The sequence below is a fragment of the Lethenteron reissneri genome, chromosome 24 (assembly GCF_015708825.2).
Source record: "Lethenteron reissneri isolate LAM-NWPU_2019-01 chromosome 24, ASM1570882v1, whole genome shotgun sequence".
NCBI lineage: Eukaryota > Metazoa > Chordata > Hyperoartia > Petromyzontiformes > Petromyzontidae > Lethenteron > Lethenteron reissneri.
The window spans coordinates 13,644,953-13,671,538 of record NC_083802.1 but is presented as its reverse complement, the minus strand read 5'-3'; the positions used below and the strand labels follow the sequence as shown (position 1 = coordinate 13,671,538).

Below are 26,586 nucleotides of genomic sequence, written 5' to 3'. Positions count from 1 at the left end.
GGATCATGTGATGGGGATAAACATGACAGATGACGGCAGGGGCATGGGGAAGGATGGTGGGGGAGGGGTGTGGGGGTAGGGGTTACAAATGGGGGGGGAGATGAGGGGGGGTCAGTAGGAGAGGGGGTGCTGGGGGCATGGGGTGGAAGAGATGAGAGGGGTCAGTCAGTAGGGGAAGGGTGCTGGGGGTAAAGAGGGGGTGGTATTAGAAGGGGATGAGTGGGGGAGGGGTGCTGAGATAGTCAGAGAGAAGAGACGGGGGGGGGGGGGGATGAGCTGGTCCCTGGGGGATAGTTGGGGGATATTTGTTGGGGGTGGGGCTGTTGAGGGGAGGGGGGTCTATGGAATGGGACGGAGAATATTACGGGGGAGAAAGTGGGGGTAGAGGTCCTTTGGGAATAATATGGGGCGGTGTTCCGGGGGATTGATCGAGGGAGGGGTCCTGGATGTACAGTACATAGAAAGGGGTATGGGGGGGGGGTCCGAGGAGTGTTATTGGTGGCGGGTGGGGGGGTTTAGCGGGAGTGGTCCATGTTTGAACATGGGGGAAGGGGCCCCAGGGGGTGGCAAGAGAAGGGGTCTGCTGGGGGATCTGTAGGCGGAGGGGTCATTGAAGGAATACGGAGTTTATGGGTCCTTGTGTACACATCATGTACTGTGCATGCATAGTGTCTCTCTGCGGGGAAGCCTTCATCCAGCAGTGGAATAATCATGGCTGCTTATGTTGATGGCATCCAGAGGGATTGGTGGTGGTCTGGAGGGAGGTTAATTTGGGGGTAGGGGAACCAAGAGGACAGTGGGTGGTGGGGGGGGTCTCAGAGGTAAGCTGATGGGTGAAGTGTCGTGGGGGGATGGGTTCAGTGGAAAAAAAACAATAGTTTACCACTGTTGTCAGGAACAAAGGCTTACAGCAAAATTAATCATTTAAAGTGTGTTGCCGCTACAGTCGTTGAGACGATCGTGGTAAAAAAAATGTTCAAGCGTGTTGCCAAGTGCAAACAAATTCCACGAAATGTTCAGTTATACGACATGCAGCTCGACAGGATTGCACTGTCAAATATAAACATTTCTTATGCACAAAGCTCACTACCAGCTCTATTTAATATTCCATGTAGTGCCGTAGTCATGCATATTTGCCTAACAATGGTCGTTGACTTCAAACCTAACCCTGGAAGATTAGTGGAAGATGAACAGGAGCAATACCCAAGCTTTCCCAGGAACGTTATATCCATATTTTATACCCATAAATACTGAATTGCAGGATATAACCCCCAATGAGCGTTGATTTTTATGGGGCTGGGTCAGAACCAAGTTAAAATGCACAACCGGGTGGGAATCTTACGTCCTACGAATATACTGGTTCACACCATAATCGATGGACCACGGTCGATTCACCTGCTGGATCAAGGCCCCCTCACATCACGGCCATCCTTCACAATATCGAGATGCATATTCTTGGTTCTTTCGGTAAAGTCACGTAGAAGGGGAATAAAAAAATAATACAAATATAAAACAATAAAAGTTCTCACGACGTTTCGACTGCAACACAAGCAGTAATCATCAGGTGTGAAATCCACAGCCACAGTAGTCTTGAACTGTGGATTTCACACCTGATGATGATTGCTTGTGTTGCAGTCGAAACGTCGTGATAATTTTGATTGTTTTATATTTTTATTATTTTATAATTTCCCTTCTACGTGACTTTACCGAAAGAACCGAGAATATGAATCCCTGCAGTCACGAAAGCTTTAAATAAAAAAAATATCAAGATGCCTTAATCTATCTTGATCGTGCACATGAGCTGATTGTATCCCTCCATCGCCGTGGTGGTCATCCTCCTGGGCGTTCCTTCTTTCTGTTGCCATTACTCGTCCATCGGCCCATCAATCGATGGACCATCACCAATGACTAATTTACGTGTTGGCTCTCTGGCTGTTGTGTTATTCTGTCGCTCAGTGCAATCCTCAATATGTTGAACTTCTTTCGCACCGTACGTAGCCAACCGTGTTAGCAGTGTACCAGGGTGGCCCGTATGTCGTGTGACCCCCAATTAATTGACCACTCACATCGTTTTCCTTTGTATATTCATTTATGGTTAAATAAACCTTTTAAAAAATTAGGTTTTTAAGTAGGGGTCACAAGACATCTGGACCGCCCTGTACTTTTACGTTGTTAATTTCCTGTGTTAGTGTCTATATTTCAAATCCATGTAGCAATAAATATCTGCATATTATTGAAACTTTCGCTGTCTGGCCACGTTGGTACTCTATTTTGCTTTTCATTATCAAATTCAGCTTGCCATAAGCACCCGAGATACCTCTCGCTGACCTCATTCACCATTCTGATCCCAATCCGCCGATGACATTCGTAATCACGTCCTATGAAAATTTGCTGTAAATGTTAGTTAGCATAATGGTAGCAAATTTGGAGTCAAGTTTTTAAAAAATAGAGTAAATTAAGTCACGTAAGTTCGTCGAACATTTTTTTTACGTGTCCTAGCTATAGAAACGTGGAATTCCCACCATAAATGAGATATTGTACATATATGTTCCTTTTAACTTTAATAAGAAATAAACTGTTGGCTCTTAACCCGACCAAATTCACAGCTTTCCTTTATTAGGCCGCGTAGATTGTGCATAAAAAATTCTTCTCGTTAACCCTCAACCACTCGACAAGACTGTCGCGTTTTAAATTGTTATTTATACATGCCAATATATTGATCAAATAAAGCTTACTGGCAGCTTAAGACGTTTCTCGACCGAATTTAACACCACCGGACATTGTACGACGTTTCGTGCACAACCTGCACTGCACCCAGTAAAGGCAATTTCGTTATATGGTGACGATCAACAACAACAACAAAACTCCAACACATTCATCAACAACACTGTGGCCTCAAAATAAGTCGGAAACAAAAGTATATAATCGGCGACGTTTCGGGCAACGGCCCTTCTTCACACGCTTCTTTAAAGCCGCAATGCGTGATGACGTCACAAGGCGGGGGCAGCCCGCGCAACGTCGCGCGCCATGACGTCACCGCGCATCCGCCGTGTCGGTTCGTCGCGGTGTGACGTCATCGCGCCACCCGCGCGGTCTGTTGCGGTGACGTCATCGCGCAGGGTTGCCATGGCAGCTGTGTCGTGCGTCGCTAACGGTGACGGGTTCGGATGCTCTTGGTGGACGGTACAGTTCGTGCTCTAAATTACGTTCGTGTTTAAGTTGGTGGGGGGGGGGGTACAATTACGAATTGACACAGTTATATTAATAAAGGGCTATATATATGTGCGAGAAATGTACTTTCTTCTTGCAGTAATAACGAGTTTACTGACGCGCGGCCGCCGACTGCTACCTCTGCATAGGCCCCCCACGTGTCCCATTCGCAGGAGATGAATGGATGCAACTTAATAAACAAATGCTAATCGACTAAATATTAAACACCGGGCATGTTTAAAAGGAAGCGGAGGGGTGGCGCAGTGGTTCGCCTCACTGCGCTATGAAACCTGGGCAGGCCGAGTTCAATTCACGGCTACCATCAGTGGCGATTGATCTGTGAATGAGTCATGGGGCAACTTTAACCGGTTACCAACTCGTGCTTGATCAATAGTTCAACCCCTATGATCGATACGGCGTGGGTAGTAGTAGACTGTGCATCAGCAGTGGATTATATTACTGTTTGCATTATTACTACTTGCAAATGTCGGTGAAACTACTGCACTTTAAATTTTGATTTAAAGCTTTCGTGACTGCAGGGATTCATATAAAATATTATTATTTTATTATTTCCCTTCTACGTGACTTTCCCGAAAGAACCAAGAATATACTGCACTTTAGTTGTAAGTTATAATTGCTGTTTACTCGGAAGACTTTCAATGGAAGTTAATACGGCTCAGCAGTGCAATGAGTGTGTAATTATAACGACAGTTGTCTTGAACTGTATGGATTACACAAACCAAAAAACCTTACAGCTTCTCAAACGTGTAACTATGACAATGTTACGCATTATTGTGGATGTTTTATAGCTTGTGATTGTTCAGTAAAACGCATATCACCAGAGCGGCAGCACTGTGCAAATTGCACGTGTGTCAGATGAGTTTAAGGTTTGCAAATTAAAAAACCACGGTGGAAAATGTATGGGCCGCGACTTCATTAAATACCCGAGACCCGTGCACGATATCTATCCGTATCTCAGCCACCCTAATGGGGTACTGAGGGAAGATTGTATACCTGGCTGCAGCAACGTTCTCACTTTCAGTCACTGCTATCTCAGCAAGAGAGCTATTTGCTGTTACAGAAGGGACAGAGGTGTGTTTTTTCGAGAGTGGCCCGCCGAAGGCATTTAAAAGTCCTTTTGGCCATGAGTCAGGAGAGAGGCTGTCCACCCCTGCAACAATCCATAAAAAAAAAATCCCCCATATAGCCTTAACAGACTGTTTGGGCAAGTGCTGTTCGCGAGTAGCACCCACACGAGGCGGTGGGTGGCCAGCACCCACCCGCCTCTGTCTCCCCAGTGGCGATGTTTACACGTCGTTTAAGGCTGAGTCGACCAAGGCGAGGCCCAGGACCATGTTCAGATCATCGTCACTGGTGTTGCTAGCGGCGGTTCGTAAGGCAGCGTGAGAACGCTACCGCTCCCCTTGATGCAACAATCCATCAAGCACACACATCCACCGGCTGGTTTCATCTCTCCTCCTCCGTGGCGGTCATACTCCTTTGGTTGTCACTCCTTTGTTAGTTCCGACGAAGAGAACCCCTTAGGTTGTAATCCGAGGATTAATTGCAGAGGGCAGAGATGTGTTGTGCAAATTAATTTAACAGTGAAATGTTGTTATTGGGAATGGTTAAAATGCCAACTATTTCCCCAAGCGAGCATATGCGCTGGAAATATGTTTTAAAAGAAGCTATTCTTGAAATGCTAACATTATAAGCACAATATGATTGGTTATAGTATCTAAAAAAAATCTATATTGTTTCATGTACGTGTATGCACATCTTGGCACCAGCAATGTCTCTTTGCACTTTTATCAAAGCGCCTGCTAGGGCACACAGGTGATGCGGAGCTGAAGGGTTTGTATACAGCTGTGTTTGCAATTGACGCTCCACTGCTATCTGGAGTGGATTATCAAACACCAAATGTCGAGCACCTGGTATGCACACGGCGACAAGAGCAGGTGAAAAGCAGTTTTAGAATAATAATCTGCAAAATGTATTGCCATGCAGCAGTTTGGCATTATTCGAACGGTAGCGCATTAGCTCAGTACAGGACCCATCATCCTCGTAAACATATTAGGAACTTTTCTTGGCATGGGGAAGATATTGTACTGTATATGGATATGGGGGTGAGGTGTTGGCACAATAGTTAGCACACTAAAGCAGTGGTTCTGAACCTTTACTGCAGCCTTGCACCCCTTTGGTTCTCAATCGTAAAAATGTTTTATGTCAATAGGTTTGATGAAACAAAGTAGTTGTACTTACGTGCCCGTGTTCAATTTGTATGTCGATGATTTACCTTCAAAAAAAAATCTGCCATGTCTCGCACCCCCCAGAACGGGCATCTCGTAACCCCTAGGAGGTGCGTGCATCCCAGGTTAAGAACCACTTCACTAAAGCTATGCACCTGGCGACCTGAGTTCGATACCCAGCCACAGCTAACATCAGTGGCGAATGATGCCCTTCAACGAAGTGCAATGACAAACATGGTGTAGTATTGTCCAACAACCCCCGCGACGGACATTGCCTTGGGAGACCTTCGTCACCAACTGGAGTGACACAAAAAATATCTGTTAACATATTGTTATTATATGAATATGGCTGTCTTGAAAGTCAAGTCAAAGCCAAATTAACAATTGGGAAAAGTGAATCTCCAACGGTGAGGGCCACCAGTCACTTCATTTGATGATAAATGTTGACTTATCAACAATTGGAAACTGAAATATTGACCCCAGAGAGATGATGATGATGGTTGGCGGAATTGACCCCTGACAGGGTTTTGAACATACAACCTTCTGATTGTGAGTTAAACACTCTGCTCACCACAGCACCGATTTGCTGGACAAAGTATCTGCTATTACTGATGCCACAGGATGTTAAATATCCACGTTTATAGCTGATTCTGGTATTATTGTGTAATAATTTGCTGAGCCCAATTGGCGTTGTTAAAACTGAACACTTACAACCTGCCACATAGCAGTGTAAGCTAACTGCTGGGCTCTGCAGCAGCAATAACTGAAATCAAATCAAAGCAAAATAGACAGGGCTATGAATCAAATCACAGACAGTTTACAAATTAAGAGACACACACAGGAGAATCATCCTCGCTTAAAAGGAGTGTCATCTCTAATTATATCCCAACAGGGTGATGGATGTACAATCAACCACGCCATATCTGAAAATGATGTTACACTAATTGTGTCCCAGAAGGATGGCAGATATAGTCAGACTGTACTAACTCTCAAAGGAGTATTACCTTACTCTTGTTGCTAAGAGTTGGCAGGTGTTGTAATTGCTTGTGTAAATAGTTCAGATGCACAACTGTCACTTGGTAAGTTCAATTCCTGCATCCACGCCAACTTAAAATACAACATTTGCATTTTTATAGTATTAAAAAATGTGTCCGCATTTGTACAATGTGTTGTGATTTGTACATCAGGGGAAATACTGGAACAGGGAGGTTTGTATTTTTTAAAAGTATGTGTGCATGTAGACATTTCATACATAGGAAAAAGTCAGTCATAAGCAGAAGAGGAAAACTTGAACATATAATTAAGTAGAGATTTGACAGCACATTATGTTTTGCTAGCGGAGGGAATTCCAGAATACGGGGGCACCGCCAGAGAAGGATTGACTTCACATTGAGCGGATGTTGATAGAAGGTTATGAGAGAAGGCCTTATTAGTTGGAGGTAAGAGCAAAGCAGTAGAGTGAGATGAGAGGAGAGGGATAGGCAGGAGTGAGTCCATACAGCAATATTGAAGATTGTAAGGGAAGTATTTTGTGGTAGATGTTAAATACCAAGACATCCCTTCTGCTATGAATTGGACACTACATACCACGTGGCAATAATTTTTGAGAAGAGGCTTTTTTTCCTACTGTCAAAACCAAAATAATTCCCTGCAATAAAATTGTAATGAATGACAACTGCTCATATTTAACGTGTTCAGGAATGCCCCTGCAAAACAGTAGCTCTCATTGGGCTCTCATTTGGTTAAATTAGGGCGCATCAATCGTTCTAAAATACCCTATCTGAAATGCATGTGCTCTATTCCCTTGCCAGACACTTCTCTGTCAGTTCTACCTGATAGAGCCCATGTGAAAGGTTGGACTCTGCAACCATGGAGATGTCCTACCAGGCCATCAAGACTGCAAACCAAGTCAGGGAGGCTGTAAGTGTCAATATTGGAAGACGTATGCAAAAATAACTATCATCTTTAGATATTAATCCATCGGCTATTAGACACAATGTTTAAGTTACAGCTAAGCGTCTCATGATGGCACTCTCATGATATCAGTGTGATGCTGCTCCCATACAGTTAGATACATAATTGACGCAGTGAGAGTACCCCTGACCGTGATTTTAAAGTCTGTTATCTCATGAAGAAAGCTGAAAACTTTTGTTGGACAGTGTGGAATTCACAGCTTAAACATATATATAGAAGATTATGAAATAAGCGCTACGTGTCTTTTTGGTTCACGTCTTCCTTTAATCTGCCCATCCAGTTTGGCCTGAGACAGTGCTTACCTTATTAGTATGCCCGTCACAGTCCATGTGATGATTTCCAATTTGCTGTTTAAATAAAGAATTTTGGAACAACGCACAATTGAAATGCAGTACATCTGCTCTCGTATATCATCCATATATTTTCTCCATATAATTTCATTTCACAGATGATATCTATATCAAATCTTGATGTAAATGTAGAAACGAATAACACCAGATGCTGAAGTAGCTAACCAAATTATGTATTCAAATGTGAACAATTACACTGTACATCATAACATAAATTGCGTGTTGTTTTATTTGGGTATGTTTAAGAGCGTGAACACATTATCATAATACAGTTTTGTAATAAAGCTTGTGGTGTGTAAGTTTGGATGGTGTGCTTTTGCACTGTATTGTTACTTGAGTATGTGTGAGTGCAGTGTTGAAAATAGCCCTTGTAATTTGAATTCCTTGCGTTTACTCCATAGAATGTGGCTTATTGTCATAATAGACTCTCCCTAAGTCCTAACAACCGATTACATCGAATCAGTATATGAATACAATTAGGCAAATGTAACAGTATTGCCACCTCTTAAACATATTTTTAAAACTCATTGTGGCATGCGTGAAGACAAATGAGATAAATTCACATTTTCTTGCTCTCCTTAATATATGCACCCTTTTAGTCAATCCACTGCTAGACCCGTACATGTCATGGGGATTGTTTGACTGTACATCACTACCTCTGGTCAATGCGGATTGAAGGTGGAAAGCATAGATTTGGAAGCATAGAAGTACAGTACAACAATTAATGTTTTTGCACTACCCTTTACTGCACACCACATAGGAACACAGCCCTTTGACAATCTTTGTGTGCATGGTGATCACTCATCCAATCACTATTCATTCGGGCTCAAATATGCTTAGCTTTTCAGGAAACACTGAAACATCCCAATAACGATTTTTTTGTATATACACAAATATGCTTAGCTTTTCAGGAAACACTGAAACATCCCAATAACGATTTTTTTATGTATATACACATAATGGATTGATCCATCGATTAATATCACTTCTGAAGTTAATAATACATGCATACAATAATGTGTGTTGGAATTGATGTTTCAATTTGTATATGTTGTCTTTAATAGAGCAATAGGACCCCTGCAGCCATTCGGGTCTGCAATGAAAAAAAATACATTCTTTCATCTAATTACAGCCAAGAATCGTGACGATTAATCGGTCGCTTTGGGGGTGGGGGTGCATTATTATACCCCTAATTGTTATATTTGCTTTGCACTTTTATCAATGCTTTTTGATGCTGTATACTACTTTCTTTAAACCCAGGTTGTAATTAGAGAATTGACTGTTATGTTGAGGAATATCTCCAATACATTGAATAATCTGACATAAAAACGTGCCAGCACTAATGTCTGCGATCAAACCACCATAAAATGAACCGATCTTGTCAGTTCTCGAGAACTAAGCAGGTATGAGCCTTGATAGTACTTCGGCCACCAGAGGTTACCAAGTGTTGTAGATGTGGGTCTGAGAGGTGTTCTGGAGATAGCAGTGTAAGTGGGTTTGCTCGCATATGAAATTAAATAGCTTATTTTGCCGCTATAAATTTCCACATGATGAGCCACTTTGTTGAGCTACCATTTGTGGCCAGGTCGCTTATGAAAATAAGTAAACAGCTCAGTGGGCTTTACCTGGTAAGAAAAACAATGTTTAGTTTTACTTGTTTCTTTTTGTAAGTGATTTGTTTATCTTTCCTATACTCTGAAACTCCTCTCGTGTTTTTGTATTGTTTGTTGTTGTAACGTTGTGACTCGCCCCGACTGGACATCTGTAAAAAAAGAGCTTCATGGCTCATCGGATTCCTCCAGTATAACAAAAATATTCTGAATCTGAAATGCTCACGAAATTGATCAAACATTGCAAACCCTCCTCAAAAAGAGCGTTGATACGGTGAGAATTCCCTGGGTAATATAAACGACGTTACTGTCATTTTAATGCAATGGGGCCTTCTGTTTTTTTTCCCACAGGATGAGCTCAGGACAGAAGCTCGCCGAAAAAATCTGCTGGTCCTCATTTTGCACTACTTGACGGACAGCGGGTGAGCAAACGCCATTTCGAGAGGCACGCACGTTGTCAGGAAAACAATCGTTGACCAGTAATTGAATCGGCCCCAAAGTGGAGACATTTACAAAAGCCAGATTCATCTGAAAAGTGACTGCCCATGTCCAGGCTTGTCATTGTGAAGTGGTTGCACGGATATCTGGAATTCAGATCAGTGACTCGTACAGTGCAACTGTACTGTAGTGTGTCAGTGAGATTGTGAAATATATATCTTAGAAATTGAAATACCGTCCCGCCAAAAGCTATATTGTGTTACGCAATATAGTTTGACTACGATTGAAGCATAGAGACACTGTCAATAAACGAGTGGTGTTATGCTACCAAAACGGTTCGACTTGTGATATTAAATGGTCTCGTAATAATTGTTTTTACCCTTTTATCTGGCAACAAAACTGACACCTTTTTACAAGGAGTCATGTTTGCATTGACCATAATACCTGCGGTCGGAATGCAAATAAAAAACACAACTCTGATAATGTATGCACTGTCCTTGAAATTGATTGGTCCACACCCGAGACAGCTTTCTTAGAGCCTCGTCTCAAATGGTGTTGGACCAGATGACGCCAAAAGGCGTCAGTTTTGTTGCCAGATAAAAGGGTACACAACCAATGATCATATTTTGCTACTGGCAAAGGAGGTTCCAATGGTTGTCTTTTGTGTTTGGCGTTTGCCGTTCGCTTAACCTCACCTGCGAACCGCATAAAGTCTGTGCATGTCTCTAAGTGAATTGAATCAATGTCAACCATTAATCAATACACCTTTAAAAAGTGTTTCTGAAATGCCTGCACCTGAAGCAGTGCCCTTAACCAAGTGTGTATTGTGTATCCACTTTATTAACACATCCACTATAGTTATGGTGTTCATCCGCATGTTCTGCAATATAAAATAGTACTCTTTGAAAGTAAAATGTCTGAATAAATTGAAGCAATACTGCGATTACCATAGGTATTTTGTGTTCAAATTGTACTCTGCTGTTATTTAGAAATGTTCCGCTACTTTGGGACATCCCATCTTATTTACATTGGCGTTCATCGGATGTGCGAATTGAAAGATTTACGAATGGCACATTATGGAAATGAATACATCACTTTGCAGGATATTCCACACTTACGCCAATACCAAGCTCTGTTTCCTAGATACATGAGCACCGCTAGCGCCTTGGAACAGGAAACGAACGCAAGCTTGCAGCGCTACGAAGTGTGCGACAACGTGGACCTGGAGACCATCATGATGGAGTACGAGTCATACTACTACGTCAAGTTCCAAAAATATCCCAAAATAACCAAAAAGCTGGGAGAGAACAGTAAGTCGTAAAATACAGACTCTGCTGTGTTCATTCACAGCTGTCTTTTATACATTCTGGATTTGAAGCTTTCGTGACTGCAAGGAATCATACTCTTAGGTTTTTTCGGTAAAGTCACGTAGGTAACAATAAATAATAAAAATAATAGAAATAATAATATAATAGTATTAAAGTCACGTAGGTAAAAATAAATAATTAAAATAATAGAAATAGTATTATCATTTCTAAAAATATGATTAATATATTCTTATTTATTTCTAATATGATATTTTTATTTCTATTATTTTTATTATTTATTTTTACCTACGTGACTTTACCGAAAAAACCTATACATCTATATATCTAAATCAGTTTAAGCCTCCCATGAATAAAATTGCTTGTGTGTGGCAACCCCCACTCCAAATGCCTCCCTTCTCCTCGCCTCCTGTAAGGCACATGCTGCTCCCTGCAATGTCCAGGCCCTTATATCGCTTCTTCCTCCCGATCCTCATCTGTCATTACCCTTCTTCCAGTTTTTCCACTCCTTTCCATCCGTTTCCTCTTATTTTCCATTCTTTCTCTTCTCTTCTCTCTTCTCTTTCCCATTCTTTTTTACGTTTACAATTGTATCCTTGACTCTGCTGCCCTTGCCGTGGTATGCCAACGGGTAATAAGTTGCACGTTTTTAAAATGAGATAATTAATATATTGACGTAATAAAAAATTACCACACTCATTAACATTGCTTGAAAAAAGGGCCATTGCCCAAATATTCAGCCAATTATATACTTTTCTGATATAAGGCGGTGTTAATGACCATCAATGCAGCTCCTTACATTTTTTTTACACCTTTTATGTATTTTCTTTTTCGATCACAGCGGAAAACTGCAGATTTCCTTTGAAATCCGGAGGCAAGCTGAGAAGGTAATTTCTGCCGCTATTCACACGAGGTCGGCAGAGGCGACGCAATGGCGGCAACCTGCACCGCGCGTGGTTAGCACTCGGTTGATTTATTTTCCGAGGCCACGCGACCGCTAGGAAAATTCATCTTCCGTGGCACTCAGAGCACGGTGTGCCTACGCCGTCCCTTTGTGACGGCGGTATCGAGGCCGCGGTTTCTCGCGAGCGCGCCAATTATTGCGTTTAACGCAACCCAACGGGAAGCTCTGTGCGTTTGTGAGTCTGCGAGCACAATAGTGGTTCACAAAGGACGAGTTGTAAAAATCTTACACATTCTCGAGAAACACTGAAAATTTAAAACAGAAATCTGTAGGTTATAATCATAATGGGGTTGAATATATTTGTTTGATTAATTGCTCTATTGTATCTCAATTCTTATCAAGGTCTTTTGATTGTATCATATTCACGACTGTAATTGGTAATGTGATGTTGCTAAGAAATAGAGTATTGTAATTTTTTTACAAAATATAGTTACGTATAAAAAAAATTCGAAGTAGATTTTAAAAGTATTTTTTACTGGAATTACTTGCCTATGTCGTCAGATCTCTTTTAAACTATGTTATTTGCACGTACATGCATATTAAAAAATTGTGCATCGTGTCTCTATATGACGTCTAGTGCTCCAGTTGTTATGATGTTTCACTTACGTTTTAATTTATACTTCCTTACATTTGTTAGAATGTTTTCCCTTGATATGACAAAATCACTTGGAATGTACCTATTCTCATCAGATGTCTGAAACTAATCAGATTTTAATAGGTGACGACCATGCACAAAACATGTGTCAAAGGCGGCGTGGGCCATGTTGTGGGCAGTAACATCTATTGCTCGACTGTACGTCTGTGTTCCAATTGTATGTTCGCTGCCTTCACCATCCCACACCGACCGGTGTGCTGAAGTACAGAATCCAAATCTTTATTTAACCTGGAGGAATCCGATGAGCTATGAAGCTATTTTTCACAGATGTCCAGTAGGAGTGGGTCAACGAGTTACAACAACAATCAATAGAAACAAACTATAGGAGTGTAATTTAACACGTAGGCTTCCGCGACCAATATTATTCATAATAAAGGTTTTTGGGTGAGATCGTGTTATTTATAAATGTGTCGCAACCCTCCACCACCCGAAACGGCCAATCAGTAAAAAATGTGTCACGTTGACAAAAGACAAATAGTTCACTGCTTTAGCCCACCGGTGTGTTGAAGAGTGAATACACAACATTTACAATTTTTGAGCATGACGTTTCGCTGGTAAATACATCCAGCATCATCGGGTGGTGGAAGGTTGCGATATTTATAAATAACGCGATCTAACCCAAAAACCTTTATGTATGAGTGTAAACTAGAGAAAAGGTAAGCAAGGCTGAAAATTAATTAATTAATTAGATTTAAATAAATGAAGTACAGTCAAATAACCCCCCACAACCTGCAAGGCATGGGAAGGTCCTCATCCTGCAGTGGGTTGCCAAAAGTGCCGTGCACATAACGTGGGCTCGCCACGGTGGCGAGATGTTAACGACCTCGCCTCGTATACGGCGGGTTGTAGGTTTGATCCCGACTCTGGCAACTGTATATTTGAAGTTTGCATGTTCTCCCTGTGGTTGCGTGAATTTTTCCCTGGGTCCTCCGGTTTTTCCCTCCATATTTAGAAACGTGCTTTTAGAGTATTTGGCTCCTAGAAATGTCCACGTGATAAGCCACTTTGTTGAGCTATCTTTTGTGGTCAGGTCGCTTCTGAAAAAGAGCTATATAGCTCGGACCTTACCTGGTAAAATAAAAATAGTAAAACATTTTTTTTTTAACGATTTAACGGTTGTTTTCCTCCTCCCTCGTCGATCGCACCACACAGAGCAGTGAGCAATGCGTCGCAGCCCCTGCCGCGGATCGGCATGAGCCAACGCCCGCCATCCCAGTACGGAGCCAAGAAGGCAGCGCAAGTAAAGGACGGTGCTCGGCAGGTGTGGCCACCCTCTTCCTCGACACCGAGCAACACGATGCTACATTTTGCACAGGGCTTAACCCTATCCTGTTCTGATGACGTACATGAAGGCAGCGAGCTTTAGGCTCCCACAAGGCGATGTGGGAGGGCATGTGGCACAGTTTGGCGCAAGTTATCATAGAGTGCGGTTGTGTATGTACAGTAACGAGGCTCCCACAAGGCCATGCAGGAGGACGTGTGGCACAGTTTGGTGTCAGCTATCATAGAGTGCGGTCGTGTACGTCATCAGTTCTCTGTGGTGAGTACAAGGAGTACAATGTATTTAAAAACAACGGCGCTATGCCTCTAAATAAATTTACGCTGAACTGCTTGCGCGTTCCGAGATTCAGCGGTGAGAGGGACCCCCACCCTGCAACTTTCAGTCATCTCGGAACGGGAAAGGCTTAATTGTAATGGCGTTTGTTCGGGCGTACAGTGGACAACTGGGTCGTAGAGGTGGTTTGATCCTGAGAGCATTTGCCGCCTGGATGCGGCTCACCCACCCATTAAGCGTACTAGGAGGCCCCTGATTTCATTAGGTGAGAGCCCATTGAGGTTTAATAGTATTATCACATGGTCAGCGGCGGCAGTGTAGGCTGTGCATGCGCAAAAAAACGGTCAGCGCCAGGTGCCTACCATACATGTGTTTAGCTAGATCACTTATTCGTTGTCCTTTAGTGATGTGGAATGTCCACGACTGAGAGCTCAGGTGAGCCACCAGATGTTCATTTTCGCATATGACAAAGAGTGGCTTATTCTTGCAAGTGATCTCGCAAGGTCTTTCACATCCACATAAACGCAATGCTTTACGTTGGAACGCTCAATAAAACTTACTGAGCAGATGAGGAAATGAAACCGTAAGTACTGCTGTGCAGACTGGCTTAGTGGTGAGCAATCGCCACAAGGCTCACTGCAAGACTAGCCAGCTGCTTACGGAGCTAGCGACGCTGGATATTTGTGTTTTTTCTTCTGGGGAATCGACTAAATGTAACGGTGTTCATGAATGCGTGCTCTGTGCTCTCAGTGTCAGGTTCCTGCGGTGGTTTTAACGGTGATGATTATAACAGTAACCGTAATAAGAGATGGGAATACCTCCAGAATTCATGACATTTAATTCAATGAAAATAAAGGGCTTTCCACGCACTGATATTATTGGCGAGGCATGACCAACAAATATTTAATTATCACATCGTATGTCCTTGGGCAGGCAGCCAAGCCTTTTTAGTTTGAAAAAGCGGCACGCAGGATTGTTTAACAAATGTCTCCTTATCAAAACGCCTAACGTTGTAAATATTGATGCACATTGGTAACCATGTGTTTTTTTAAGTGTTAAATGGAAGGGACACGAAAAAATGCATTTGTGTTTCTCAGCCTTGTGCTTTTGTTATCAAATGTTTACATTCGGACTGCAAACCGTCAGATCACACTCGATTCTCAAGGCTAATTATGTGGATGTAATCGATTAAATCCTCAACTTACATTTCACAGTTTTTCCTCTTTGAGCTGCCCGAACATATGGTAATAAGTCACTTATAAATAGACCCATTATCTCAATGGGTGTTCTGTTTTAAATATAGGCTTTCTCTGAATCAAACTATTCTTTTAGATGTTTGTATAAATGCCTCAAATGTTCTTCATAACTGGTACATCACATTCCAAGTACTTCACATGCATTATGTCATAAGTCCTCTTCGCTAAATGTAGCATAAACCCATAATTTAAAATAAATGCTTTCCAACTAATGTTAAATTATTTGTGCAATGGCTCCGGCGGTTAGTCCATTTGTCTGTAATGGGGGGATGGGGGGAGACGCGATAACCCTTGCAAGGATGATCCAATTTGAATGAAACTTGAGTGTGACATTGTGTTAATATCAAGAACTTGCCCGACAGAAAATGATCCAAATTGATTAAACGGTTGCATGTGCCCTCCCGCCAACCGGGGGGCTAGAGCCGATATCAAAGCTTTATCGTCTCAGTGCCAGCTACTAATTAACTGCTTCTCTGCGTGCTTGGCATGAGCTCTGCTGTTTTGATCGCCAATTAAATCCTTCCAGCGCAAACTCATGTTGGAAAGCACGAGATGATCCACGCGCGTTTGTGATTTTTCCGTTTGATTTTTCGTGTGAAAACTACTACCTTTTGAAAAATCTGTCCTGTAATTCTTTGTGCACACCTTTGGTAACCTTTGCCGGTGCCGTTGTGGTCACGTATGTTGTCCTTGCTTATGTTTGACTCCTGCAGGAGGCCACTGAACAGCCTACTCCTGCCGAAGCGGATTTCGGGTTGAATGTAGCGCCGATTGGCAGGACGATGGGAGGAAGCGCCCCTCCTCACAGGCGTGTAAGGAACCAGCGCGCTCTTTTCCCTCCGTTAACATTTTCTCCAAAATGTATACCGACTGTGCTATTGGCGTCATGTCATGAGACGGAGTGTCCATCCACATGTCTTGCAGAGCAGTGCAATAATTTGTGTTAGAGAATGGCTCATGTAAAAAAAAAGGATATTAGAGATTTAAATTAAACTAAACTATTTTTTATTTTTCCAGCTAAGGACACTGAGCTATATCGCTCTTTTTCGGAAGCGACCTGACCACAAATGATAGGCCAATGAAGTGACTTATCACGTGGAAATTTCTCGGAGCCAAATACTCTAAATGCATGTTTCTAAACGTGGAGGTGAAAAACGGAGCAGCCGGAGAAAAATCCACACGGCCATGGGGAGAACATGCAAACTCCAAATATACAGGCATCAGGGTCTGGGTCGGGATCGAACCCACGACCTGAATACCAAGCGAGGTAGTTAACATCTCGCCACTGTGGCTCCCTTTGAGATCTCGTCAAGTGACCTCTGGCTCACACACTCAGGAGCCAGCACTTTTACACTTACCCTGCCATGGAGAGTAATGTTTTCTCATGACAGTCAAATAAACTTTTTTTTCTCTCCGCTTGATGAAGACCGCTTGTGTTGCGATCGAAACGTCGTGGGTTTTTTGCTTTTATTTTATAAAAAAAAACATTTATTTTATTATTTTTAATTTCCTATCTACGTGACTTTACCGAAAGATCCAATAATATGAATATAGTCAAATCTATATTTGTGATTTTCAAAGCTGGAGTTTAGCCAAATGTGCAGAATCAAATTGAATGTGATGGTTTCTTTTGTGCGCGGTGTGGCACACAGCATTCTTAACACATTCTAAAAGTGGCTGTGAGGTTGTCAGGAGATGGTAGCTCAGCAATTGTTTTTTTTATCTCTGAGTGTGAGCCTTTGTATGTTGTCCACTTGTATCGTGACGAGTATTCCTTTGGTTACACCAGCTTCCTCCCACAAACCAAATCCTCACGCTTGGAATTGGTCAACAATCCCAATGCAGGATAGTCCTGAAAAGTCTTGGAACTCCTTGAGACGTTCCTGTGTAAAGAACATGATTATTTCAGGATCTATAGCAAATGTTTCCTTATCAAACACCTAAAGCCGTAAATTACAGGACCACGAGTAATGGAAATGGCATGGGATGTCCTTCATCTAGCAGTGGATAAACGACTGATGATGTTTATATTCAGCACGTCCCTCCACTTGTGAGTAAGTTCACACTGGGACTTGCATCACCGAAACAAAACGCTAAACAAAAAGAAACAACTGCAATGCACCTGAAATAAAAAAAAATGCTACAGCGCCTTTAATCCTGAGCTTTGTACTTCAGGGTCAAATCATCGACTTTCGAAGCATGATCGGAGATGCCATCCGTGCAGCCTCGGGAGATATCACCACCAGCTCCACTGGATGCTCTCCCGACCCTACGGTGTGTGCATGTACGGGCGAAGCATTTACACTGGCACACACACACACATACAAAGACAGGGACATCGTATATTTCGCCTTTTACAGACTGTTGGGGCAAGTGCTGTTAGCGAGCACCTATTAAGACTGGACCGCACACAATGCACTGTGCTCAGCAGCCTTTGTCTCGTCAGTGCTCATGTTTATACGCCGCACCAGGTGCTCGTTTAATGCTGAGTGGACCGAGAAAAAGCCCAGAACTAGTTCAGATATCCATACAAAACATGTTATCGCATACACTCACGCTCGTGCGACAGACGCACTACAGCAAGTCCATGACAGACGTCGCCACTGTCGTTGTCGTCGCAGGACCGTCTTCTGAAGCCGCTCGGTGCGTTTGCAGGGATGACAGGAGAAATGAGGGAGCTGGCCTCCATTATCAGCAGAGTACGTAAATACCCAGCACACACAGTGCCGGCCACTGTTCTGTTTGCTCGCCGATTTGTTTACTCGTTTGTGCCAGTAAGCAGGCTTTTGTCGAGACTATGGACTGCCTTGGTGCTTGTGGGAGAAGTGTGGGTCGCTGGTGTAAGTGTGTATGGTATTTTGAACTTCTTTCGCGCCGTATGTAGCCAACCGTGCTAATCGTAGGTGCGGGGGAAGGACAACAACCTAAAAAAAGGTATTTATAATAATGCTTAGCTTCTGAAAACTAATGAGCTAATGCACATTTCAGGTGATTCCTTTAGAGGTGATGCAGTGTATTATATATGACTTTACCGAAAGACCCAAAGAGTATGTATTCCTGCAGTCACGAAAACTTTACATCGGGATAAAATAACAAGTTCGTCAAAGACTAAATCGGTCTCAAGAGTTTAGACTCTATTTTAGCAGGTATGTATGTTGAACTTTTTCCCCACCGTACGTAGCCAACCGTGCTAATTGGAGGTGTGCGCGTATTGCCGTGCTTGCTTGTGTGATGTAGGTTAGCGATGTCGTTTGAGTGGGGGGTGCGGGATGCGGCTGTGCTTGTGGGTGAAGTATGGCGTGCTACTATGCGTATGTGCGATCCTGGGCTTCCCCTAGGTCGACTCAGTCTCAAATGAATACCTGGTGCTGTGTGTAAACATCGGCACTAGGGATACAAATGAGGCCGGGTGTGGTGCTTGCCACCCAACCCCTTGTGTGCCGTGCTCGCCTTCATAGGTGCTCGCTAACAGCACTTGCCCTAACAATCTAGTAGAGGCTATACGGGGGATCTTTGTCTTTGGAGAGGGGGGTTGTGTAAAAAGTGGCTTTGAGCCCCCGACTAAAAAAGTGGTGCAGTGACAATCGTTCCAACCACACAATTCATGTTTTAGAATCAGATGTTTTTTCTTCCAAGTTGCGCACGAGAATCTGATAAGGGCACAATAAATATGCGCTGCAGTGTGACATGCACAGACGTGTCACACTGCACGTTGTGCACCGGAATGCCTGCTTGCGTGTGGGGACACGTGAACAGCTGCCTGCGTGGGCATTCCTAGGGGCCTTATCCGAGCCATTTATCCAGTTGAACATTAGTGACCCCCTTTGGAACACTGTCTACCACTTACGTTGAATGTGTCGTACCAACAAACAGTAAAGTTGCAAGTGTCACTTTTACTGCCAGAACATAGAAACCACCCCAAGATGTTACGTACCACCGATCCGTAATCATTTAAACCGTTAAGGCTGGCAGATAATGATTGTGGATTTAACTTTTTTCGTTCGTCAATTTTCCAGGATATTTATCTGCAAAATCCCAACGTTAGGTGGGATGACATCATCGGCCTTGATGCAGCCAAGCGTCTGGTAAAAGAAGCTGTTGTCTATCCAATTAAGGTAACGCTATTCATGTAAAGCCTACTTGTTTAAGGATGCAGAATGTGTCAGGATAAACACTCATTAATTGGCTGAAAACATCGCAATATATGCGCTGCGTACAGTATTTTCATATTGCGCATCCTTGCGTGATGCAGTGGCACAAATTAAGCTATATATAAACACCAACATATTCTTTTTGTTAGGCCTTCAGCAGTGCAAAGGGTGATGATAGCATACCATTTTCAGTTTTAAAGTAAATACCCTGTACACATGACTATCTGAAGTTGGTTTATGACTATCTGGATGGCTTTTGCACGTTGGTGCATGATAAGGGCCAATCATGGGCAATTCGAGTCAAGGAAGAACAAATCGAGTAAGCATGAATACAATACCATTACATTAATCAATGTGATGTTAATTAGCATGAGGATACAGTTGCTATAGACAAGGGGCATTCGTACATGCCGTATAAAGGGAGTGGTGAATGATTAACCCTACATGTTGTGGACTTGAACCTGAGCTGGGATTTAGTGGACACACATGGGGAACAGCAGAAAAGAAGGGGTGACTACCCTGAGAATAGAAATGTGGTATTAAGAGTGGACATGATCACGCATGAAGACCAGTCAGGAGAGATGACGTCAGGGAAGAAGTGCGTGGCAAGATCTTGAAGGTCTTAAAAGCAGCAATGGAGATTTTGTAACTCATCAGCTTTGGAAGTAGAAGTCACAGAGGGAAGAACAGACTGCATTTAGTGATATGCCCACCTTTGCCATCAAGCAAATATCATTCTGAAGTTCGTGCCACAGTGAGTTTTGTTATTCTGCAATAAAAACTATTCACAACAATAATAATAATAATTCACATCCCTTTGTCAATCCCCTGCTGGGTGGCGAGATGTTAACTACCTCGCCCGGTATACAGGAGGTCGTGGGTTCGTTCCCAACCCTGACGCCTGCTGTATATTTATTTTTGTATGTTCTCCCCGTGGTTGCTTGGATTTTTTATTCGGGTCCTCCGGTTTTTCCATCCACATTTAGAATCAAAATGCATTTAGAGCATTTGGCTGCGATAATTTCCACGCGATAAGCCACTTCGTTGAGCTATCACTTGTGGCCAGGTCGCTTCTGATAAAGAGCTAAATATCTCAGTGGGCCTTAGCTGGTAAATATTGTTTTTCTAGGTGAAGGCCTCCCCATTGTGTCAGTCATGGTTGTTGAAGCAGGACCTATTCAGATATCACTCCCCACTAACATTAACCATGGACAGGTATCGAGCTCAGGGTATCTGGGTTTATAGCACAGTGCGCTAACCACTGTGCCCTTTGTCTTTATCGCATCGCGTTTTTAGTATCCGCAGCTTTTCACCGGCATTCTCTCACCATGGAAAGGCCTCCTGCTATATGGGCCACCAGGTAGATACTCACCGCATTGCACAGAAACCTTCGCATAAGACATGTCATGATACTCACTTGTTATTTCCCACTATCAGGGCCGGATTAAGGTTCTTGTAGGCTCTAAGTGATAACTTTCTACCCATGTTATTACTGCCGCTGTCACTCGCTTGCTTCGCGTGTAGGACAACAATGCTCGTTTCCCCCTTGCACTACTCTCTGTTAAGAATGAGATTGTGCGATCAACACCATTTGAAGATGTTATTGCTAATTTTAAAATAAAAAATTCTCGAAAAAGTTAATCTCCGCTGTTCAAGTTCAAGTTAATTTATTAGGTATAGCCCTGTGAGCCATTCGGCTCTTGAATCGGGCGCAACCGCAACAAACAAAAAACAAAAACATGAACAAAAAACATCTTAAAGTGAATATGTGACTGAGTGCAAACAGAAAATCCAAGAAAAGACAGCAAAATAATACTGTTAATTCCTATCACCTTATATATTAAACAAACATTACATGACTCTGCCTCTTTGTACATACACTGTGCCTATCCTTGCTATATAAATACATTTGTTCAAGAAGATATCTTAGTTACATTTTTTATCATACAAAAAACAACATGGTAAGTTTATTTTCGTAGGCCGTTTAGTTTTTGTAGGCCCTAGGCACAGTGGCTACTGTGCCTACTGGATAATATGACCCTGCCCACTATGATACACACACAGTGTGTGTTTACTAGTCCATACGTTCACTCATCCATGTGTTCCTCTTCCCGTATTTTAAAGCATGCATCCTTTTCGTGCTACTTTGCACACTTTTCAGCTTTTGTTCAATTGTATTTGTCAATGTCTATGCTCCTGATCCATATGTCATAGCAGGTGACACAAGTAAGTGGGCTGGCAGCCACTTGCATTTAATTGACTCGCAATAACATGAATCTCAATAGCCATGTTACAGACCAGGCGATTTTACAACCCTGGCTCCTACATCTTTAGCTTTGTCCGAGTGCCCCAGTGTTTGCCTTCCTTCTTCCAACAGGCACCGGCAAGACAATGCTGGCCAAAGCGGTGGCCACCGAGTGCAAGACGACCTTCTTCAACATCTCCGCCTCCAGCATAGTCAGCAAGTGGCGGGGAGACTCGGAGAAACTCGTCAAGGTGCCATTGCCGGCAGTGACCATCACTTCTATTTCCCCGTGGCCACGGCGAGCACGTTGAACTTGAACTTCTTTCCCACCGTACGTAGCCAACCATGCTAATAGTTTGATTAGCTTGGGTTCTCTCTCCCTGTGCCGCAGGTGCTATTCGAGCTGGCTCGGTACCATGCGCCGTCTACGATTTTCCTGGACGAGCTGGAGTCGGTCATGGGGCAACGTGGTGCTGGCGGCGCTGGGTGAGATAATTGCCCTTGCCAACGCCACTCTCGCGGACGCAGAGGGGATGGTGGTGGGGGAGGGGACAGGTGGAACAGTTTTCCCCAGGCCTTAGATCTGAGTGGGCCTTAGAAAAGGCCAAGGGGGCCTCAATGGGATTTTTGCCCACAGGCCTTTAACAATCCCTTAAGTGACCCTGACCACGCGATAGGTTTAAGGCTGCACTCTGTGTGCCATTTGCATCCACTGAACAGTATGTCTCTGGTAGCTATTGGAATGCGAGTTACAAAGTGCTCTGTAAATAAATTCAGTGATAGGCAGAAAGCATTTCTGCTGATAAGATGGTGTAGCTCAATGGGGCATTGCCTCTTTAAACAAAGTCGTTTAGTTATTTATTTAAAGAAAAGCTTCACTGAGTCTCAGACTTTTTTTTTTCTTCAAGGGATTGGCATGGGATATTTTGTCATTTTCTCTTTGAGTATTTTAGTATGCAGGAGGAAACATGATTGCCTGAAGACAATCCAAAACGTCCAACAACCTTTACTGCAATGTACAGGCCACATCATAACTCTGGCAAACTGTGTGTCTCACGCGATTATGTATATATGTGGTCCACCAACCCTGCTTGGATTACAGGCATATGCCACCACGTCTGGCAATTGAGAAATTACTTTCATAGTTCAGCAATGAATTATAAATTAATCAAATAAATAGGATCGTCACTAATCACTATCTTGCTACTGCTGGATGAACACCTCCCCAATCTGACCTCATGGCATGAGGATGTTTTATTTCTAAAATAACGCCCGAGTCTTAAGAACTATTTTCACAAGTGTTCCGGATATTTGGCCATTTACTTGAGCATTTTTGTACGGGGAGGAAAGCAGCAGTTTCTGCTGTAGAAAACCTTGCTATACTGCCCTCTACAGGCACCTCACTTACATGCAGGTGAATGTTTTGAACATGCGATGGCGACATCTGTGCAGAATCCACCACACCCAAGTTACGCTTCGGGCGTGCAGTACAACCACTAATTATGCAACACAGCCCAGTTAAAGCTATGCCCGGTGGTGACTATATTCATCTGTCTGACGTAATGTCCATCGAACGTAATCAGGTTTTACAGTGAGTCAAATATAACCTACAAAGTGAATGGGGTGCAGCAGTGCCACAGCGGTTAACGCAATGCGCTACGTCCAGGGCGACTCGAGTTCGATTCCGGCCGACGGCTAACATTAATGACGAGTGGTAGCTGAACTGGTCATGAGTACCTGCCTGTCACCAGCCCGTACTGGTCAACAGCACGCATGACCGAAAGGTGTGGGAAGGCCTTCATCCAAAAGTTTCATGTTAAAGGGCCTAATATGAATAAAAAAAAAGTTGTAAAGGTTCAACAATCACATTTACCGTAGGGGCCCCAAAAGGCAGCGAGACCACGGTACGGCCACGTGTTTTGTGAGCGCACAGTGGCGAACACGAGGGCAGCCGTCGCATGAAAACAGAGCTGCTCGTTCAGATGGACGGCCTGGCACGCTCCGACGACCTTGTGTTTGTGTTGGCGGCATCAAACCTGCCCTGGTAAGCCTGCGGCGGGCACGGCTGATCTCTGTATAGTAAGGCGTGTTGAGAAGTGTGCCTCTCGCGTGGATAGGGATCTCACAAATGGTTCCATCACATCCCTCGGGCCATTCTCTATCACAGGGTTAATGCACCGCACGGCAAGACTCTTGAATGGGCACTTCTTTGTTTCCATCATGATACCGATAGCACCGTGGAATACATTCTCGGGAACAATACTAATTTTGTAGATTCAAAGCTTGTGCACAAGGCGGTGAAGGTTAGTACTGTGTCTCGGTGTGGGCCGATTGGGTGTTGTGGGGATTACTGGTGCAGTGCTTAGCACACTGTGTCACGCATTCGGTCACCTGAGTTCGATTTTCAGCCATGGTTAACATCGCTGGAGAACGATATCTAAACCAGTCCGAGGCCTCCTCTAGATCGACTCAACCTTAAATCAGCACTGGAAAGACAGAGGCCTTCAGGCATGGCGTTACCCACACCACCCTGCTCTTGTTTGCCGCTCTGGCCTCAATAGGGTTTTAACTAACAGCACTTGCCTCAGCAGCCTGTAACAGACTACCCAGGAGAATCGTTGCCTTTGTGTCCGTAGGGAACTGGACCACGCTATGTTGCGGCGGCTGGAGAAGCGAATCCTCGTGGACCTGCCCAGCGCGGCGGCCCGGCGTGCCATGATCTTGCACCACCTTCCACCCGTCAACTCCGGCACGGGGCTGGAGATCCGCACGGAGCTGGACTATGAGCAGCTGGCTCAGGCAAGGATGCACCGCAACCGGCCGGCTGCGGGGGTCGACAGTCGCCGGCCGGGTCTGTCTGGATCGGTGACCTTGAATATGTTTAGTGAGGAATGTATCAGGTGTCACCGCGGACGGTGACGACGTGTATGTATGCATGTTGAACTTCTTTCGCACCGTACATAGCCAATCGTGCTAATCCGAGGTGCGTGGGAAGGACAACAAACGAAACAAAAAAAGCAGTTCTAAAAAAATTCGTTTTCAATCAAGATTTTAAAGTGTGTAGCTCCAGTGGCTTCCTAATCAGAATATTTGTTTATACTGGAGGAATACGATGAGCTATAAAGCTCTTGTTAATGAAAGAAGTCTGTGATGGACGAACAGGCGACAGAGGGTTACTCGGGGTCGGACATCCTGCTCGTGTGCAAGGAGGCGGCGATGCGGCCCGTTCGCAAGATCTTCGACGCGCTGGAAAGCCACCGGCCAGGTGAGGCAGACAGCAGAGCCCAACTCTTCAAGTTACCGGGGGAGGAGTGCTGTTGTCAAAGTCTCGCTTTGCGTAAGCCACCGTTGTTGCAGCTGTGAATTAATTGATGTGGGGGGTAAGAATGACTGGTTCGCTATTCATTTGTACTGGTTGTTGGCAGTCCCATATTCGTTGCAGTATATAAATATGATCCAGTGGATTTCGCAGCACTGCACTCTGCTGCCCACCATATAGGGCCGAAGCCTATAACAATCTATGCATGGAGGTCACCCTTCCTAGCAATATTCAGGATCCATCCTATGCTTAGCTCCTGAGATCTGATGGAAGTCAGGCACATTCCAGGTGATGTGGTCATAGGCCAGGAAAAAACAATGATCAATGCACTCGTCTTCCATCTTGTGCACTTTGTCTGTGTCGGGATGGCGGTGGCGTTACCAGAGGAAGCCCTGCCGGCGCTGTGCCTGGACACGCTGCACACGGCCGACCTGCTGGACGTGCTGGCGCACACCAAGCCATCCGCTCGGACCCTCTGCGCACGCTACACTGAGTGGCAGCGCGAGTACGAGTCCGTGTGAAACCTCCACGCCCGGGCCACCACGACATCACCCTCCGGTCTCGGCTCTGACCGACAGCATCCTCTGCTGAAGAGAGAACACTTGCCATTGGACGAAAGGGAAGAGGCCCTGGGACACATTCCTCTGTGACCAGTGATGGCTTTTCACGCGTAAAGCTACCAAACAACCTGCTTTGGCTGTTAGTCCAGGTTTTTAGTAAGCTGTACCGGTGTCCCGAAGCATTGGTCAAAAATCAGGATTTCATTCCAGTTTAACATTTTCTGGCCGCGTGCTCCACTCGAGTTGTGGTCAAAGGGTGGGGCTACCCGAGTAGTTGACGGGCATTGGCAGAGGAGTAGGTATGAACAGTCGGCAGGGCCAACGTCAGAAAGAAGCAAGCCACTCACCATGTGAGAGCAGGGATAGTAACTGAGTGAGCGTGGTAATGTTAAGAGTGGCCAGGGCTGACAGCGGTAGGAGCTGGGAGCTTACCACGTGTCCTGGATGAGCTTCCCAGAAATGTGGTAGCTTTAACTCGCGTGTGCGTGCGATGCGTGTGGGTGCGAGGCCGCCACCGACGCTCACCGACGTGTGAAATTTGCCGTGTTGCTATGCTGTGCGAGACTCACTGCCTAGGTTTTGTTTGAAAATAATAATTAAAGACGTCGAGGCGACGCAGAATAACAAGCACAGTTCGGCGTCAGTGCACCTTTGCCGTGGCAGAAGGGTCAATATGCTTTATCTAGCGGTAAGGCGAATGACTGGTATTAGTAAGCGATGATGCA

At 44.1% G+C, this 26,586-nt stretch overlaps 1 protein-coding gene across 3 annotated transcripts; it reads left to right on the top strand.

The window, feature by feature from the left end:
- The first annotated feature begins 3,099 nt into the window (after positions 1-3,099).
- Positions 3,100-26,485, top strand: KATNAL2 (katanin catalytic subunit A1 like 2). Of its 3 annotated transcripts, none has more exons than XM_061558356.1 (17): positions 3,100-3,183; positions 7,271-7,379; positions 9,745-9,815; positions 10,975-11,141; positions 11,998-12,043; positions 13,928-14,036; positions 16,300-16,398; positions 17,762-17,860; positions 18,208-18,285; positions 19,603-19,701; positions 21,034-21,097; positions 22,115-22,233; positions 22,374-22,468; positions 23,916-24,026; positions 24,619-24,781; positions 25,145-25,247; positions 25,686-26,485. In XM_061558356.1, the coding sequence occupies exons 2-17, from the start codon at positions 7,329-7,331 to the stop codon at positions 25,820-25,822; spliced, it is 1,611 nt and encodes a 536-aa protein (XP_061414340.1). In that variant the 5' UTR covers positions 3,100-3,183; positions 7,271-7,328; the 3' UTR covers positions 25,823-26,485. The 3 variants fall into 3 exon arrangements, with proteins under 3 accessions (XP_061414340.1, XP_061414342.1, XP_061414341.1); XM_061558358.1 differs by lacking the exon at positions 3,100-3,183 and adding an exon at positions 3,811-3,833; XM_061558357.1 differs by lacking the exon at positions 3,100-3,183 and adding an exon at positions 5,577-5,696.
- The last annotated feature ends 101 nt before the right edge of the window (positions 26,486-26,586 follow it).

What these genes read in the sequence shown, in the direction of transcription:
- KATNAL2 (XM_061558356.1), top strand. Translation starts at nt 7,329, where the DNA reads ATGGAGATGTCCTACCAGGCCATCAAGACTGCAAACCAAGTCAGGGAG. An exon ending in TAAAGGACGGTGCTCGGCAG is followed by an intron (nt 14,037 to 16,299) that starts GTGTGGCCACCC and finishes TGACTCCTGCAG; the next exon opens with GAGGCCACTGAACAGCCTAC. An exon ending in TGGCCTCCATTATCAGCAGA is followed by an intron (nt 18,286 to 19,602) that starts GTACGTAAATAC and finishes TCAATTTTCCAG; the next exon opens with GATATTTATCTGCAAAATCC.